The sequence below is a fragment of the Fulmarus glacialis genome, unplaced genomic scaffold (genome assembly GCF_000690835.1).
Source record: "Fulmarus glacialis isolate BGI_N327 unplaced genomic scaffold, ASM69083v1 scaffold3278, whole genome shotgun sequence".
NCBI lineage: Eukaryota > Metazoa > Chordata > Aves > Procellariiformes > Procellariidae > Fulmarus > Fulmarus glacialis.
The window spans coordinates 2,235-22,240 of NW_009226158.1; the positions used below are offsets into that span (position 1 = coordinate 2,235).

Here is a 20,006-nt window from a genome sequence, read left to right on the forward strand (position 1 = left end):
CAGAAGACATTTTAAATGTCAACAGGGAAAGCTTAGCAGATAAGAAGAGCAGAGATGAACAATTTATATGCAGCACTCAGGATTCACACAGAAATTATAAAACACAACGGGAGTGTGAACTGTATTTTAACTCAGACAGTACAGTCTGCAGGATTAGGTGCAAGTCAATACAGTACACACAGCAGTGTAGTGCATTTATGTTCTTCCACTGCAGAAAAAAATTAGACAACAGAAATCAGCATCACAGACAACTTCCAGAGCTGCCTTCTATAAATGGGCCAAATCCTGCTCTTTGTGAAGTTTCTTCTGTAAAGTTTCTCCAAGCTTACACAACGTAAGAGAATAAATTTTGAACCACTTAGCACTGACTTCACATGGCAGAACACAGCTAATTGCTGCAGCACTCCCATTTTAACACAGCCTGATTCCCTGTTTCAGTTCCAAACCCGTTTTTAATGCAGGGGCTGATCACCATGAGCCCACTGGCACCTTTCGCTTTCTACTGGTTCCAGTTGCTGCAAGAGATGAGATGATGATGTGTAGATGGCAGTTTTATACACAGAAAAATGAGTAAAAATTCAGCAGCGCACTTAAGCGCAGGCATTATTTTGGAGCTTGCCAAAAGTACCAGAATTTTGTTTCAGTATGTTATTGTACTTAAGATAAAATCACACTGAGTACTTTGCAAATAAAGACGTTTGAGGCAACTGTGATGAATGCCTTAGAGATACCTAGGATTATTATTTTAGACTTTCACCATTTGTATTTTTGCAGTCTCGTGGGCATAACTGTTAAAAGACAGAAATTTTCTCTAACCCCATATTATAAAGTATGATTTTTGTCAGCCAGATTTCTTAATTTTTTTCCTCCCAACTTTAGGCTTATAGCATATTGCCTTTTTTCCTCTGCATGTGTTTGATAAAATGAATATGAAAAAAATTAATCTAGTGACTGGAAAGAAAAAAGTAAAGAAGTTAGGGATCTGTGGGTTCACCTGCTAGCATGTGTGTTGCTGCTGAATTTTAAAGTCCTGCCAAAGTTTCAAGTACTGGATTCAATTCTGCCCTGCTGCTCATCTTCTGTGGCCACATATCATTTACACCTCTATATACTTTGGGGAAAAAAAAAGTCAAAAGCAATCTAATAATTACAGTTGCTTTCTTCCTATTATTTTTAAAACCCTGCAGTTTTTTAAAATAAAATTTTAATATTACTGTTCCAGTTATCTGCTAGTAAAGAAAAAAGGAAATCTCAAGGTAACGGCAGTGAAAGTTATATTTGAAAATGATCTTATATGCATCTGGATCATAAAGAAACCATTTTGTTTAAACCCTTCATCTAGTTGTAAACATTTGCTAATCCTCCTAATTACTTGCAGAGGATTATGAATTATTCTATAAAATCACATTAAAAAGGTAATTAGTTATGTGAGATATTAACTGATTCATATTTAATAGATTTTTTTAATCCATACAAATATAAATAAAGAATGGTAAAACTTCAAGAAAAATAATATACATTTAGTGCAAGTTATGATTTACATTTCCTCCTACCATGTCAGCAGTGGAACGTCTTTTGTGGAGAAGAAAAAATAAAAATGACCATTCTCAAATTTTACAGGGCGGGGGAAAAGATCTCCAGTGTTGTAGCATGCAATTTTTACCAGATACACCTATACAGAATTGTTCCAGCTCTTAACTAGTAGAAGAGCAGTATTTTTCCTTATACTGCACAACATTGGTATATATCATAGTGTTTTCAATAATACAAAAATTGCATAAGACCAGGTCACATTATTGATATTTTCTGCAGCAAAAACAGTCTTTTTCTTTGAAACGCTAGTTTCATCTCGTTTTAATTTTTCTCATATCATGACAGCACATGGGTTGAAAGAAGTCTCACATGGTTCTTGCAAGTTATTACCTGTTCAATCTGTTTTTGTCGCAGTGGATCTGTACTGCCCCAAGCATTTCATGATGTACAAACTTACACGTTTAATGGCACAAGAAAAACCTCCCTTCTTGTGATCAAACCTCGGTAACTCACTACATCTCAATATGAGAAACAACTGCTTCAAAAGGGCACACCAATTTTAAAGAGGCTTTGTTACGGCTCAGGAGAGAGAGAAATAAAGCTCTTCTGGAATGTAGAAAGGTGACGTGTAATAATTATACGTTTCATGAGTTAACACAACAGTTTTCAATGGTAAAAAGGGCCAAGACCTTTCAGTCTCTGTAAGATGGCTCAATTCAGAATGATCCCTCCAGAAACAGGGACTAGTAACACATCTCTTCAATGCTGAAGTACCAGGCTGGGGCTGGAGAATTGCGCCACCTCGCACGGCTTACCCACTGCACTATCATGGCAGACCTGACGTCTCGGGACGCATCCAGTGCAGGACAGCAGCTCTCCCTTCCCACGCTCCCATCAGCCTTCCTCCTTGCCACATATTCCCCCAGACCAACTCCTGATTTCCAGCAGCACTGTTATGCAAAAACCCAGCTATCGTCTCTGATTTTACAAGTATCCCCCAGACTAAAGTGTTGTGCTATTCAACAAATGAACCTCCTCTTCCGTTTCCTCTCTCTCCTCAGCTATGGGTTTCAGTTGAACATTATTGAGGCGGGGTCTTGGTTTGCCGTCTGGGCCATATGACGGAGGATATCTTTTTTTGTTATAATGCCAAGGAGGCGCCTGAAAAGGATAAATGGAAGATTGGTATTAATCCAAGCAGGAAAATAATAAAGCAGAACAAATCTGTAGCCAAGTCCTTTTTGTTGACAGGAATAGAGCAAAACTAAACAGCCTGATTTTCTTATTTAAACAAAAACATTTTATTAACAAAAATATTGAGGAACCACCGGTTTGTTAAAAGACAGCAATGCTGAGACACCATATCAGATGGTCTCTGACAGCTGTAGTCCATTTTAATGAAATACAAGTAATACAAGTAGAGCCCATGACAATTTTTATTTAACTTTTTGTTTCTACAAAAATGAAATTTTGATTAGCATATGCCAACAAAAAAGTAACAGAGAGGGACAAAGAAAAAAGAGGTATGAAAAAGAAGTGATATTGATCCCATTTCAAAAGGGAGGCATGTTCCAACCTTGCCATCAGAAGTGACGTACCGCTTGATGGCCCAAAATCCTCACAGCAAATCAAACTCCCCTTCCCTCCATTTTTAAATCATAAGAATCCTTCCAGTCTGATGCACTGGCTCAGGCTGAATGTATTCATAGGAGCACACTGTATCGGCCATGAAACTTTTGTAAAATAAGCAACAGTTAACTAGTTTTTGGAGTTCACAGCTTTAGAAAATAAATAATGAATAATAAAAGAAAATTTTCATTTGCCAATTTAGATACTGTGCTCTTATGACGGGGTCTTCATGGCTTTTAGAATTGTAACTCTGCGAAACATCAAAAAAGGTGAAACTGTCCAAAAGGATAGTATCACAGGAGAAGCAAAGAGCAGAATGAATGAGCTGCTGCCCTTGTTATTCTGGTTAGTACATTTCGTTTTGTCTTATTAAAGGACGCATGAAATACTTGTGAAATATGAGCATAAAATGAGAACATAATTAGCATGTTTTGCACATAAGCAGCTAAACTTGGTGGGTAGGTTTAGTAGAGATGTAACTAGCAACCCATGTCCAAATTAAGACAAAGTCTACCTTCTAGCTAAGGTTAGTTCACAACATCATGGTTAAAACAGTATCTGGATTCTGAAGTCAATAGTCAACATAGTAGCATGCCACTCAGTGGCTTAGGATATCACTGAACATTTTATAAAGGAGTACATTAATTGCTGTAGATAACAGCAGCAGAATCACAGGACTTTACATAAAATCACAGGACTTCACTAAAAATAAGAGTACTTTTAAAAAATGTTGATAAAGGAGGATTACAGGGAAGATCTAATGCTGCGATACATTAAAAACATGCTTGGCTTTGCTTCTCAAAAGACGTGATACTTACTTTGCTATTTAACAGCTATTTAAAGCTGTCAAGATCAGAAAAAGAAATTGGCATATATGAAAATCTTAATTTGCATTAGGAGGGGAGAAAGTATTCCTACCTGCGTGCTTTCCCACTGGGGGAAATCAGCAGATCAACTAGACGGATTTATGTGATCTCAAGAACAAGAAGATCAGAAAGTCTATTGTTTACTTTCCTTTAATGTTGTGACTAACAGTATGTCCATATGAACAGCTTAATTTCTACAAAAGGATTTTGCACGTATCATTTTATGGTTTAATACAAATTTGTAGCTTAAGATGATTTCATTGTTCAGCTGATGTCATAAAAGCCCTGAACAGTTCACAAGTTTCATGCTTCCTGACTTCTAATGTGTCTAATTATGAGATCTGATATATCTAATCACCAAGGGTTCGACGTGCTGCTTTAGTTGCTCGAGATGCTCTAATATGTTCTTCTTTGTGATGATCCCCAAGACAATCCTGAAACAGATCATGTTATGCTAATAACTGTGTGTGAAAACAAATTAAAAAAAAGTTCTAATCATAATGAAAAAGGATTAGAGTAGAGCAAAACTAAAAAAAAAAAAAAAAAAAAAAAAAAGGTTGCAGGAAAGCTAATGAGATAATTAAATGAAAAAATGATTTCAAAGTCAGTACCCTTTCCCAGACATTGCCTTTTTGCTTTTTCTCCCAAAATGCTGAACACAATTGGATCTTCAACCACTCCAGAGCAGTATGTTTCTCATATCAAGTACACGTCAGGGAGGTGTACTTCATCCCTTCTCCCTAAATTCACATCTCTTCAGGTTTTAGAGGCACTGAAACTAGAATCTATTTTATTTCCTTTGTTTAATAGTTATTTCTCCTCACACACAGAGATCATTATTCACGTTTTAACAAGCCACAGTAGATGAACAAAGTAATAACTGTGTAAAGTGGTAGCAACTGAGGTTTGAAGCCGCACTATGAAGTATGGTTTTCTGGTGTCCCTAGAAACAGACAAATTCAGACAAATTTCTCATTCATGACAGTATAAATCAAGAGCAACTCCCTGAAATGGATACTTCGGTACAAATTAGGACGAGTGAGACTCAGTCTTTACATATCTCTATATTTGTCATCAGCACCGATTTCTGCACAGTTCCTATTCCAATCTGGATTGGAACCAGTAAGTTGATATGTGCCTTTATGTGGGTGTATTCAATTTGCAGGAAATTTGCCAAAATATAGATTAGTCCTTAATGTCCACATGGCTATATGCCATGGCTAAATACCACTAGTACGAGTATTTACTATCATCTTGTTGTAACAAGTGTGCTCACAGAATATCACAAGTTTGTAAATTGAAGTAGGACAACAAATATGAATGTCTGAAAACAGCGAATTATTAAAGCCATCCATACTTGCTACTTTATCATAAAATAGTTAAAAATTTATAGTACAGTTTGACACAGCTTTGCACGATTAAGCTTTCTTTAGAGTCGATTTTAACATCAATGTCAATGTTTTAGCACTCAACCACAACAGAAACTAAGAAAAAAAAAATCATAGTAAATATTCTTCATTGAAGTCTTATCAATTCAAATTTCCCTCCCCAAAACAACAATAATTACATGCCTGCAGTGACTTCTAAGTGTCAGATCATGATGTCCTTTCCCCACCAGAGTAAGGTTTTTTAAGTCATTTATGCTTCTGAAAACATCTACTCACATTGAAGAAATAAAAGCAGGAGAACATTTAAATTTGTTTTAAAATACATCTGAAAAAATAAACTTGGAAACCAATGCAATATTTAAATATTTGCCACTTATAGCAGCAGTTCTTTTGCCCACAGCAAAACAAAGTCAGTGCCACCCATATTTCAGGTTTCTTGGGTTTTGTTCCATGGACATTGATCCTAAATAACGTGGATTAGCAGACAATGTTTCATTCCTCAGGTGCCTTGAAGACATGCTAAAGAGAAAGCAAGATACTATAGTAGGAGTTGCTATGTTGTGTGTCAAGTGTTTAACGCAAGAGATATAGGAAAGCAGAATGTTAAAGGAGCAGCTACACAGAAAAAGATCATGTCAGAAAAAACAAGGAGTAGTTTAGATAAGAGGCAATTATAATGAACATTTATGTTTCCATGCCTAGGGCTGATTTGTTTAGTGGGTAATCACATGACAACTCCCTATAGTCTCATCTACAAACATTCTAAATCTTAAAATTACTTTCTTGAAATATTTTGAAGTGTAGAAACAAAGGTTGCAGACTGAAGTTCAGAACTAGTAGCAGTTATTTAGTTGTTAGTATTCCATCAACAAGAGCTTGGTGGTAATGGCCATCACTAAACTCCAGAAGAGGAGATATTGACTGGATCATTTCCTCCCCTACTTTTTATGAACCCAGGTATTTGTAGATGTTCAATAGCTGATACATTACCCATTGCCAGAACATGTATGAGAAGGAGGAAATAGAGGCCTTAGACTGTGCACAAGACAAGACTACATTTCTGCAAGACAAGTTGTGTCTCCTCTACATGCAAGTTGCACACATAAAACTTGCTGAACGAGAGTTAATTTTTAAAAGAACATCTTAAAATGATTGAAATCACTTGCCTGCTCACTTGGAATGCAAGGGAGGAGTAATAATTTGAGAGAGATGCCATAGCACAGCACCTTCTTAACAAACAGTTAGTGTCCTCAGTTGCAGTACCAAACTTACGGGTTCAAATACCGTGATCCTGGAATATATCCTGGTTCAAATACTCTGATCCTGGAAGTGAAAATTACTGTATCTAGCAAAAATGAACAGCATTGCTGCAACTTTACTCACCCATTGTGTGTTACAAGGCACTGCCTCAGACCCAGCTTCCGGAAAATATCCACCACTATTTCCATTGGTGTGTGGTCTGTAACGGTGAAAGGGCTCATATCAAGTATGCTTCTAAGCTTCAAAGGTCGAGGGCTTTCTGCTGGAAGCGATGGGGTATGCTGGGCAAAACAGACCCTGGAACTGCCAACAATCCCCTCCTGCTTCTTTCTAGCACTTTCTTTAAGAAAAAGAGGGGAGGGGGGGAAACAGCAGAGGAAGAATAATTTACATTCTTGGAGTAAGATAATTCAGTGCAAACAGACTGATCAATCAACACTACCAGACTCTGATGTTATTCTCTAGATGCTGATATTCTGATACATGCTGTTTCGATGTGTTTCCATAGCCACCGCTTTATCCCTAAGAAGTGTTTGTGCAGAAATCACAAAAGCCATCTACCATACAGCTTTAGCCATTCTTTGGCTTCTACCTTTCTCACTCCAGTAACTTCCTTTTATTTACTATACAGAGGTGGAAAGACTTGAAAACTAGCATACAGGAAGCACATAGACGACTGTCAGGGGGAAAGCCAATCTCAATTGACAGCTCCCCTGTCATGATTCCAATGGCTGTAATTATTGTTGGTTTGAAACCAATGAACTCATTTCTGATCACTCTGAAAATGTTGTCTTCTTGTTTATAATGAATTTATTTAGCTTTTGTGTGAACTGGATCCTCTTCCTTTTCATGTCTTCATCACCTTGGTGACATCAACATCCCTCCCTGTACCCTGAACTATTTCACACAATGACTCTCTTGAGGCAACCAAAATCCAAGAATAAGCAACTTGCACTGTGCAATCTCAGCAGCTGAAATGAGTCTTACCTGTGAAAAGTGTATTTTTAGAAGAATTTTCTGCTATTCCTCCATTTATTCGTAAGTAAATGCAAACTTAAAAAGTATGATGTCTATAATAATTTCCAAGTTTTGAACATTCCTATAGATCCTACGTAGTATAATACCATAGTATACGCAGTATTAAGACCACAGGCAAAAGTTTTACTGAAGTAAACAGTGTTGTGTACACAAAACATTTTTTTTAAAAGTTTCAGGAGACTTTTGTGTCTCTTTCTCAAGTGTCTTTGTCAAAGAGATTCTTATCAATGTACAATCTTATGAATTCCAAAAAAAAAAATAGTCGTTTAAGATGCAACTTCCATCATTGATTTCATGCACCAAATGTTACAGTTTTGTAATATTTTCTTACATAATAATGATTTTCTCCTTTGGTTATGATAATATCCTCAAAATCCACAGAATTTTTCTTGTCATTGCACAAAGCACTGTCACAAGTATCACACGGGTTCTAATACTCACCCAGAGAAAGAGGGCCAAACAGGGCTTGTGTGCTCATGTGCCCAGGGCCAAATTTCCCATTACACAAACGAATTCAAAAACAGAAACCTAGAATAATTAGTATTTCACTTATCTCTACATAATACAATCTTAGTTGTTATAACAGTAGTAAACAACATACTGTCAGAGAGAAGTACGATACACATTTAAATTTAAAAATTACTTGGACAGTAATTCTCACAGAATCCTGCTGTTCTAAAATGAGAATTATTCAATTTTGAAGAAGAATGTTAATGTAGTGTCACTTGAGGAAAAGAGATACTAGCAAAAGCCTCAAAACAAACAAAAATACCAGACTAGATGATGTTTTGGCCTACTTCAGTATGACAACTCTTGTTTTTATGACAGAGACAAAGAGATTAACATTTTCTCCATTTCAGAGCCTGCTATTGAAGATAATCATATACTTAATAAAGGAACAGACAGCCTGTGCAAGGTATCTGAACCTGAAATAAGTCTAGAAACACAAAGAGTAAATTCTGTTTTAAGCTATAAAATCATTTAAATTGGCATATATAATCATGCAATACTGGAAGATAATTACCTATTGCAATAGTTAAATCTCTTCTTAGAGCAAAGCCCACTAGTCTCTGTGATTCTTTTGACATAATAACAGGAAAACCATTATAGCTGGTTTCATTGATCAAGTTTTCTATGTCTTCGACTGTCATATTATCCTGCGTCAGAACTGCTAAAGGTGGATCGCTTCTTCGAGGTCTCATAACATCAGCAGCCAGTGTTGTGTGAGTAAATTCTTCCTTTGCATCCAAGAAAGGATATCCATTCAGTCGGATGTGTGCCTCATAGATGCCTTCCCTACCAAAGGCATCTCCTACCCACTTACTGGTCATGACTGCAGCCATTAGGGGCACAATATATTCCAGCCCTCCTGTTAGCTCAAAGACAATAACTACCAGGGACACAGTCATCCTTGTCACACCACCTGCAAGAAAAATGGTAGCCAGTAACATTCTAGTATCAGATAACAATGAATTTAGAATTTCCTGCCATCCTGTTGAGAACCTCAAACATAACTTCGCCATTAAAGGTCATCTGACAAACATCTTTCTGTATAGTACAAAGAGAAGCAGACAGGAAAAATGAACACAAAACTTTCAGAAGTAAAAGTGAGCTTTAGGGAAAATTCCTAGAAAGTCAGAGAATAAAGGGATTTGAAAAATATGTGCAGTTCTTTCATGTAAACGAAGAATAAAACTACGTATTTCTCCATACTGCACCTAGGTTAAAAATAATGAGAAATGCAAGGAAATCTAGTAAGGTAAGAATTTGGAAAAAGAATGGAACTAATGCAGGGAAGTCACAGGTAGCAATTCAACAGCTATGTTGTCCAAAGGATTAGGAATTTAATGCTGTTGCTGAATCTGAAAAGCTAAGAGAATTCTGAGTTGATGAAACCTCTTCCTTGGACAATAGGAGAAGACAGGGATTATATTTCTCTTTTGTTAGTATTCAAGATGTTTTTTCTGCGAAGGTTTCTGATGCTGTATCTTCATTCAATAAAAGAATATGATCTTTCTTTCAACGCATTTGGAAGTGATTCAAGTTGATCTATTAAAAGTCAGCAACAACCTCTCCAAAAACTAAATCTGTACCACTAGTTTATTTGGTTGCTCAAATGCACTTTTCCTTAAGGAAAAGGTCTACTCTTTTGCAGGATCTGTACTAATAGCTTTTAAGTTCAACTTCTAAGGCAATGAAGTTATAAGCTAGAACAAGACAAGACCTTCAAAAACCTCTCCTAGTTTAGGTGCCCAACTTAAGCCTCCTTCCAATGAAGCCGATTTTCAACAGTTTGTAAATCAGACTTGTTAAAAATATCTCAAGCTGGACTCCTCAAATCATCAGACACTTCTGTAAGTTTTGTTTGGATTATGAATTTCAACAACATTTTTTGCAAATCATGTAGAAGCGGCAGCTGATCATGTCACCTCCTTGTAATAATTTCAACAGTACTTCACTCTGCAAATCCTCTACTTCATACATTTCAAGAAACTAGTTTTTCTGACTGATGTAGTAGTGACACCTCTTGACACCAAAAAGGGAAAGCAAACACTACTATTTAAATTCTTCTGTTTCTCATCAATTTAAATTTCACGTTATTCCTCAGATCACAAGGATCTGACGGTCTCGTGTAGAGATGTGAATGTATTATTCTGAAAAGGGAGAAGTCCATATAAAAAGGTGTTCCAAAACTTCACACGTTTGTCTCTCCCTTCATTTTTAATCATTATTTTGGCAACATACAAGAAATAAGATACTTATTTACTTTGTTATATTTTAGTTACCTAAGCACGCAGCAGCACCAACCATGGCATAAAGACCAGGTGTAATACAGTCAGCTCCAACTTCACACCACTCCTTGAAAATGAACCAGTCATGATGGTAGTAAGCCAGCTGCTCCACTGCAATTCCTACAATCCTTCCTGCTATTGCTCCAATTGCCATACTAGGTATGAACAACCCAGATGGAACCTGCCACAAAAAAAGAACAACTGTTGTCACGCTGATGGGAACATACCTGATGCATAGTTTTACAAGTAATTTTTTTTTTGCCAAAAGATATGCAAACGCTTAAATTGTTATGTTAAAAATATGTAAATTGACATTGCAAGGTTAGTAAAACTAACTATTGATACCTCTGATCAACGTGGTTACCTGAGTCCATTTTATGAGCACATCTGTTTATATTTTACTCTATTTAAGAGCAAATCTATCACCAACAGAGGACCACAAACTAGACTCTCGGTGCCAACAGCACAATTTTTACCATAGATACGTCCAACCTGAGCTGCGCAACTAGTACTGAAAAGTCTTCCTTACTATTTCCCATCTCCCTTATTACTTCATGTTCCTCTGAGTCAACATTCACTTACTGAAGAAGCTTTGCACATAGGACTGCCTTCCCAAACTGCTTCCTAACACTGCCATAAATTAGATGGCCAACTAAATAGTCGATTTTTAAAAGAAGCTTTGCTTACTATATTGCAGTTTCCCATACAAAGTGGTGTATATAGAATGCTAAATACACTAAGAGAGCAAAAGGCAGGACAACTCACATTGCAAAAAGTAGGTAACACGTTACTGTAAAAAAAAAGTTCCTACTGTAATTTTAGTTATTTAAACTGTTTTTCTGTTATTAACTAAAACCTGAAAAGGCCTTGCCACACCAACATGGCTTAGTAAAATATTACTGCAAGTCTTGCTTTTATCAGCAGCCTCATAAGGAGCGAAGGTTCATCTGAGAAACTGCTGATGTATCTTTTCTCCTCTTTAGGAAGCTAATCTTCTTTCCAAAAAACATACTGGTGTCTAGATGTCTCATTAAACTGGAAATGCCCACTGCTTCTCCTCACAGCAGTTGTTAGTATCAAAATATTTTTTACCATGACTGAGCTACAGATCTGACTACAAATAAATAGTGGAATTTTTACTTTTTGTCTAAATGCACCTAAACCCATCTTGTCAAAATAACCTCATTAAAAAATTGCACTCCTGGTGTAACAGGACACATAATTTAACTTTTTGCCACTGTACAGCTGTGAAATTTCAGTACTGTACAATTCCAAACTATAGATTTTGCCATGGAATCCAATAGCTGATGCAGAACTGTATTTCAGAATCTATTTGCATCATCATTATTATTACTGCCCATATTTATGGTTGCAAAGATGATTTCTAACAGACAAACCAAGGACAATCAAACATAGCAAAATTTGTGTTTGAAAGCCAGCAGCACAGGTTTTGGAGAAAAAGTTCAATAATCCTTCATTCCCATCCTGAATTACCTAGTATTTCAGTGTTGATAGAGGTTCAATGCTATCATTTTAGTGTAATATCCAAACTGTGCATTTATACCACCATACTACTGTTCTTTCCCACAAATAATCATGCGTCTAAGCCCCTTTCTAACTGTTAAAATCCAAACTTTTTCTTGAGTGAAATTCTTTCTTGGTGAACAGTTCAATAGCACCCTGAAAAAATAACATTTCAGATATAAAAGTAATGGAATAAATCTTTGAAACTGCCTCAGATTCTAGTCTGCTACAGCAACATGCCACCGAAATTCAGTCTCCACATGGAAATTACATCCAAATTGTTTCTGGTCCTCTGTTAACATAACTTTTTTATGCATCTAGCTCCTTCTTTTCTTTCCCATCACATGTGGATAATGGTTAGAAGTCTAACTGTAATTATGATTTTACAGCTGAATTTGTTTGCATAAGCCTCTGAATCACAAGTCACAAAGTGGAGAGGAACCTTCACTGAGAAGGAACAAGGAACAAAAGTTAGGTTCTACCTTGTCTCAGCTTTCTTCTCCAGTGCATGCCAGCCTAACTCAAGTTATACTACAGAGAAAAAGATTTTTTCTGTGGCACGTGTATCATCTTTGAAACACGCAAGAAATCAGAGTATGGGTGCAATTTTCCACTTCTTTGGTAGTGCAGTTGCATACCAGGTTCTGAGGGGAAGCTGTTATCCCACCCCAACTGTTGATCATCAGCATTTAGACACAGTAACGAGTTTAGTGATAATTAGCAGTACAGCATAGGTACAGAAGCCTGAAAGAAAAAACAAAACAAAACAAAAAAACCCAAACAAACCAACCACTGCCAGATCAGCTTCCTGGTGATCTATTTCATGGCAGTAAGAAAAAAAATGCCCCACAGGCAGCAGCTAAGTTGCTTTGCTTATCTCACAGGAAAACAGTTCCCATGGGGGAGACTTGTGTGTTTGCACATGGCTACAGCTCCAGGAACAGACCTGAAGAGCCCAGGGGATCCTAATGATTTAAATGACAGTCATGTCGTCTTTTTTTTTTTTTTTTTTTTTTAATTTTGCATTTTCTCCTCCTTTCATAGAAATAAAGCTTAAAATGCAAATAAATATAACATTGAAGTGAGATCCCCTTATCCAGGTCTCCAGGTACTGGCTGACATTCTAACCAGCCATATGCTTTAAAGCTTCAGAGAAACGTGTGTAGCACAGTCCCATCAATGACAGCAGCATGCCTCCTTGCCTATTGGCAGAGTGATAAATATATTCTTACAACTTCACAAAAATATTTCCACCAAATTGCAGATGCTGAAGTTTTAAGAAAATGAACCAAAACCAAATGAAGTGTAAACCCTACCCTCCTGTAATCTAGTGAATTCTAATACTCAAAGTGTGATCCTGTGGTGACAATCCCGTGGGAATGAGCCAGATGCACAAGAACACATGAACGGTAAGAAATGTTACAATGCTTAGAAGGGCAGAGCCTTAGATATAAGTGAAATACAGTAAGTGAATACAACAGATCAAAGTGGTCATGTTACAGAATAATGTCTGAAATTTTGACCTATGGAAGACCAGCATTTAAAACACACAATGGATTTCTCTTACCCATCAACCAATGTATGGAAAGTAACTTCAAATAACAGACTGCAACTTCTTCTAAAATATCAACACATGAGAAATACAACATGATAGTGTTCTATCAATTACAGAATGACAGAACAGTTGAGGTTGGCCGTGACCACTCCAGATTGTCTAGTGCAACACCTCTGCTCAAGCAGGGTCAAGTCCAGCAGGTTGCCCAGGATTGCATCCAGTCAGGTTTTGAGTATCCCCAAGGATGAAGACTCCACAAGTTCTCTGGACAACCTATTCCAGTGTTCAACCACCCTCACAGAAAAAGTGTTTTCTTATGCATGCAGTTACATGGAACAGCAATGTAGACCAAAAAGTTAAAGCCAGTTTAAACACAAATCCTGCTTAGTGAACATTCTACAACACGTTTGTGTTAAGACACGTTTGATAACCATGTAGTCGCAAAAAACTATGAAGTGAGCCTGACAAGACAGAAAATGATGAAGGCGTGAGAGTTATACAGCATTCAGAAAGCAGCCACAGGTTGGAGAGAAACTGAAGAGAGCTCCAAAACAGATTTATGAAATGACCAGGAAAGACAAAAATTATGCTGGACGTAACAGAGAAGAAATTCCCATTACAGTCACATGAACAAAGCCTGCTTTCTAGTCATGACATGCAATACTGGAAATTTCAGGAAAGAAATCATCCTCGGCTCCCTTTGACAGTCTGCAGTAATTACATTTATGTGATAAATGCAGAGAGGGGATTAAGAAAAACCCTACAAGTTGTTCAAGAGGTACAGTCTTCTTTTTTTCCATGTAGCAGGACTAGGGAACCTGAGTGGTTATATTTGAACTCAGATGAACTCAGCTCTTGGAAATCTTAGAATCATCCTTATTGCTGAATTAGGCCCATACAAACAGCCATCCACCCACACAGTTACTGTTCCCTATTAAATGTAGCACGCGTTTCTGTTCAGCCGAATGAAGGGCTCATTTGAATTTAATTAAACTTAATATTGTTTTCTAAAAGAACTGCTTACTAATCAACAGTAAAAAGACCTTTTTTTAAAAGAACTACACATGAAAAAAATTCTATAAACAAAGCTGCTAGCTTTGAGAGATAGAAAATGAGAAAGGCAATAATTAAATAATCACAGCAGATGACGCAGCCACTGCATTTACACTTACCTTGATACCAAAAGTGAAGACTGTCATGATTATTTTAAATATGAGTGCTAAACACAACTGCCATATAGCTGAATAGACTCCAGTGCCTGCTGGACGGTCAGGAATATCATCTACTATCTTGCTCGCATTCATATCATTTTTGTAGTCACAGAGGGAGGAGGATTCTAACGGCCCACAGTCTGTGAAGAGCTCTTTAATAAGCTCACTGGTGTTTAGCCTTGTATATGGATTAGGAAATGCAATGACAGCTGTTATTGCTGCAACAATAATAACCTCCAGGACAGGATACTTCCCAAATTTTGTAGATTTGCGTCGACGACACCACGCGATATTTGCTCGGATGAAAAACGCTCCCCAGAGCCCACCAAATACTCCCAGAAGAATAAAAGGAAGCAGTTCAAAAAGGTACCAAGGAGTGTGATATTCCACATAAAAAAGAACTAGGCGGCTATTACCAAAAGGATTGATGGACCTTAAAACAAATGCAGCTACTAAAGCCGCAAAAAATGATCTCCATAAAGTTTTCAGTGGGAAATAGTAACTGACCTGCAAAAGGCAATACATGAGAATTATTAGTGAGTCTATTAAAAATACTGGAAAGACTGTTTTATGCACGTGTTACAGTACTGCTGCTCACATGGCATATTAAAAAAAAGTACTTTTACATTATCAGTATTATTCCTATCACTTGGAGCACTGGCGCTCCAGCACATACTACATTTTTATAAAGCTCTACAACAATTCATACTTACGTCAGTTCTAAAGACAATACTAAGGCAGTATTGAAACCACTGCTGTTTTAAGACTGTTAGGAAATAATGCATAGTAATTCATGTTTAAAAGCTTCTCTGTTTATAAGTATCTCTTTCTAGCACTCACAAGAACCAGACTGTGTACTAGCTGCTCTCTCAAATTTCCTGCTAATACCGTTCCAACTCCATTCAACCTACAGTGAAAGGTTTCTGGCAAATGTGTTATTTTTATGACGTATAATTAAAATGTAAAAAAAAAAAAAAATCCTCAAAACACAGCATGCAATTTCACACTTAGGCCCCACATAGCCTGATTTGAATTTCAAGAGAGTTTTCTTCTGAGCTTTTTTTGATTTTTTTTGGCAACAAAGGAATTCCTCAAAATCCCCTAATAATATAGCTAAGTTATACATGAAAGAGTATTTTGCTTCCTTTTTTCAATTCAGAGATGTTTATATTTTTAGGTTTTTTAAAAATGCTAATGATCTAAATAACATTCTTACATATTTTGAAAACAGCTAATCAAAACTGATTTAATACGGAACACTTCTTGGAGAAGAGAGGTCAGTTGCCTTGGAGGTCAGTTTTATAGCATATTTGCCTTTTTAATAACTAATGGATTCAATCGTGTTTAGTGTCTGAAACTTTAAGAAAAGTAATGTTTAAAAACTTGTTTCATAAAACTATCAAATAGGTTTCGAAAGCGTCTTTTCACAATGAAAAAAAATGAGCCAGTTTTTGTTTTTTTTTCCCAGAATACACTCCTGGAGTGAAAAACTGTTGCATGTCTATCTGTATGTAAACTGTTATTACTAACTGACTCAGCCCTTTTCCAGAAAAATAAAGCAAAGCTGACATTCATCCAAAGAAAAGAAAAAATATCTTTAGGAGTTTGCTGATAACAGGACCCTTGACTTTGAAGTGTGGGTCCAAAAATAATTTCCTTCTTAGGATTTTTTTTAATATCTATCCTTCAGTGCCATCTCTTGACATACCTCCTCCAGACTGAAAAGGACTCCACCAATTGGGGCACCAAAGGCTACAGATACTCCTGCTGCTGAGGCAGCTGACAATACCTGGAAAAGAACAATGGTGAGGGGGTTTTTTTTCAGTCTGTGATATGCTTTAAACATGAAGAACAGAATCTCATTACAGTTATCAGTTTCTTCTGTTTCTATCAAGGACACACAACAAAAAAGCATCAACTAAATGTACCAGAATGCTCATAAGATGTGACCAGTGGCACAGCAGCCGCTGACCAGATACTAGCCATGACGCAGCCATGGACGCTGCTCAAAGCCTCCCCAGCGAAGCACCCAAAGGAGTCTACGCTTCAGTATGAAACTGCTGATATCTCATTTTCAAGAAATTGTGCTAGATGTGTGTTGCGGAGAAGTCCACCAATCACAAATATTATTCAAGGGACAAAAATCGATGAGAGACATAGCTTTTGTATCAGTCCTGGATATTTGTGCTCAGTAGTCTTCAAGCAAAAACTGGCAAAAAGATGTGAACTGAGATTAAGGGAGAGATTAAGAGGAACTGAAGCAGCAGCTGGTCCGACAGCATCATGGATGAATTATGTTCAATATATGAGAATGGTTAAAGTGTGTGCTAATTATAACGGACAAATTCCTTGCAAGAACAAGGCCCCCAAGTAGTAGCCCTTACACACCTGTGGAAGAATACACAGAGAAACTCAAAGAGAATTATTACATTATTCTGAGATAAGCAGCTAAACCACAGGTAAGTTAAATGATTTAAGAATATGCAGCTTTGAAATAGGAAGTGAATCCAAATTTCCCATGTTCTGCTGTCTCCTTCTAGAAGTAGAAGTTAAGCCTGAGAACTGAGGCAAAGCTGGGATGACACCCTTTTTTATTTTACAATACAAAAATTTTATTGAATTAATAGGAATATTCAATCTTGCTACTCTCTATGACTATACTTGCTTTCATTAGCATGGCGCTCTCTATTGTCTATATGTGACAAGGTTTTGGTAGCTTCTGTGTGAAGACATCAGAGGCTACGCCCACGTCCAATGGAGCCAGTTCAAGCTAGCTCCACAATGGACCCGCTGCTGCCCAAAGCTGAGCCCGTGTAGTGATGCTGGTGGTGCCTCTGTGACAAGACACTTAAGAAAGGATAAAAAGCACTGCACAGCAGCTGTGAGAGAGAGGACTGAGAAAAATGTGAGAGGAACAGCCCTGCAGACACCAAGGTCAGGGAAGAAGGAGGCGGGGAGGTGGTCCAGGTGCCGTAGCACAGATTCCCCTGCAGCCCGTGGAGAAGACCATGGTGATGCAGGTTGTCCCCCTGAAGCCCATGGAGGACCATGGCAGAGCAGATCGCCACCCTGCAGCCTGTGGAGGACCCCACGCCAGAGCAGGTGGATGTGCCACGCCAGAGCAGGCTCCTGGCAGGAGCCATGGCATGAGGAGAGGAGCCCATGCAGGAGCAGGTTTTCTGGCAGAAACTGCGGCCTGTGGGGGATCCAAGCTGGATCTGTCCATTCCTGAAGGACTGCACCCCGTGGAAAGGACCCATGCTGAAGGAGTTCATGAAGGACCGTCTCCCATGGGTAGGACCCCATGCCGGAGCAGGGGAAGAGCATGAGGAGGAAGGAGCAGCAGAGACAAAGCTTTACAAACTATCCACAGCCCCCACTCCCCACCCCCTTGTGCCACTTTGGGATAGAAGAGTCAGGAGTGAAGCTGAGCCTGGGAAGAAGGTAGAGTTGGGGCAAGGTGTTTCTAGTTTTGTTTTTATTTCTCACTATCCTACTCTGTTATTAACTGGCAATAAAGTAATCCTCCTCAAGTCTAGCCTGTTTTGCCTGCGATGGTAATTGGTGAGTGATATCCATGTCCTTATCTTGACCTATAAGCTTTTCATCTTATTTTCTCCTGCTGTGTTGCTGAGGAGGAGGGGTGAGAGAGCAGCTTGGAAGGCACCAAGGCTAACCCACCACACTCCCACTAACAACAACAAACTGAAACAGGACAGAAACACTGTTGTCACCAACCCTCTTCCAGGAATACTTTGCTCACAGGTTGAAAAGTCCTCTGCTGTCCTCACAACTAAATACATTCGTCAATTACCAAAATGTAGAGCCAAGAACAGAAAGAATTTAAGTAAAATCAAATTGTCTCTGAGGTGGGAGAAACGCAAACTTACTCTGACATGGAAACAATTTACCTTGGAGAATGTTAGGGATAATACATTTTTCTTAACATAATAAATAACATTGATAATCCAAGCCTAAACACTGTCCAAAAGAACAAATACAATCTTTTAAAGAAATTGGTGTAAATGCATGGATATTCAATACATTCTAGAAATGCTTTTGCAAGAACTTACCTCTCTTTTTTTAGCTTCATTTGTGCTGTACTTTGGAAAGAGGTAGGAAAAAATATTCCCACAGCAGCAGGCAACATGTACCAAGGGACCCTCTTTTCCTAAACTCAAACCTGATGCGACAGCCAAGACTAAAGTAATTGTTTTTATCATCAAAGTCCACTTCCCCAAGTAACCTCTGATGATGAAGCCACTCAAAATAGTTTTTATCTGGAAGAAAGAAAAAATAATACATGTTACTGCATTCTCCTTTCTTCAGAAAATAACTACTTTTACCATTTTAGCTGCATAACTTCAAAAATAGCCTTTTCAAATTACTAACTTTATTACACTTTAAAACCTGTATTGTTCAGATTGCTACACTGAGTCCACCTGGTTGCCAGAGGCTCTCCATTTGCAACTTACTCTTAAACACTGGACAATAACATACAACAACATTATCCATTACATTTTGTAGAAAAATAATCTGCAGTAGCTTCTAAGACTGCTTTCATTGGTTTATGATGTAAATTATCAAGTGAAAGTCAGAAAACTCCCAAAGGAAAAATCAACCTGCAAAAACTATACTCAAGGTCATCTATTGTAGCAACATCACACTCGCACCAATTTTACCCCTCTCTGTTTTCTCCTTATGTTTTACCATCTCTACATAAAAATTTAACAGTAGATTCCTTGACACGAAGATGGAAAAGATCAGCCTTTTTCCACTAGAAAAGATGGGCCACTTGCCTAACAGTGTCATATTATTAGCCTGGAAAATATGCCCACATATAGGAAATAATAGAGTTCTCATCGGAAAGGACAACATGTCTATAAATAGGATATACACAAAACACCGGGCAGCTGTGTCTAGAAAGTAAAATTTAGCTAAATTTGGAAACCAATTTAGGATGAAATCTCTTCTGGAATAACAGCACAGAACTACTCCAGGCTTATTCAGAGGCAGGATTTGTCCTTCAACTTCTACAGTATACATACATAAAAAAAAATTTACAGAATGACAGGAAAAGTGAGACTGACCAGACTTTGACTTTGGGTTTTTCCCTCCCATTCTGTGTATAGTAGCAGACAGCAATTGTAAAAACAATGAATTTTTGAGGATATTACACATTTTATTTTGTGATTGTCTAATGGTTTGTG

General features: G+C 37.6%; 1 protein-coding gene across 3 annotated transcripts in view; it reads right to left on the reverse strand.

The window, feature by feature from the left end:
- Positions 1–1,883: 1,883 nt before the first annotated feature.
- Positions 1,884–20,006, reverse strand: part of CLCN3 (chloride channel, voltage-sensitive 3) — a 37,984-nt gene continuing 19,861 nt past the window's right edge. For 2 of the 3 annotated variants that reach the window (XM_009582702.1, XM_009582705.1), the window contains 7 exons: positions 18,870–19,076; positions 16,505–16,585; positions 14,758–15,303; positions 10,501–10,687; positions 8,739–9,137; positions 6,800–7,016; positions 1,884–2,694 (listed from right to left, as the gene is read on the reverse strand). In XM_009582702.1, coding sequence (XP_009580997.1) covers positions 2,604–2,694; positions 6,800–7,016; positions 8,739–9,137; positions 10,501–10,687; positions 14,758–15,303; positions 16,505–16,585; positions 18,870–19,076 — 1,728 coding nt within the window. In that variant the 3' untranslated portion in view covers positions 1,884–2,603. Of the gene's footprint in view, positions 2,695–4,386; positions 4,463–6,799; positions 7,017–8,738; positions 9,138–10,500; positions 10,688–14,757; positions 15,304–16,504; positions 16,586–18,869; positions 19,077–20,006 lie in introns of all 3 variants that reach the window. The other variant, XM_009582704.1, reaches the window with a different exon arrangement.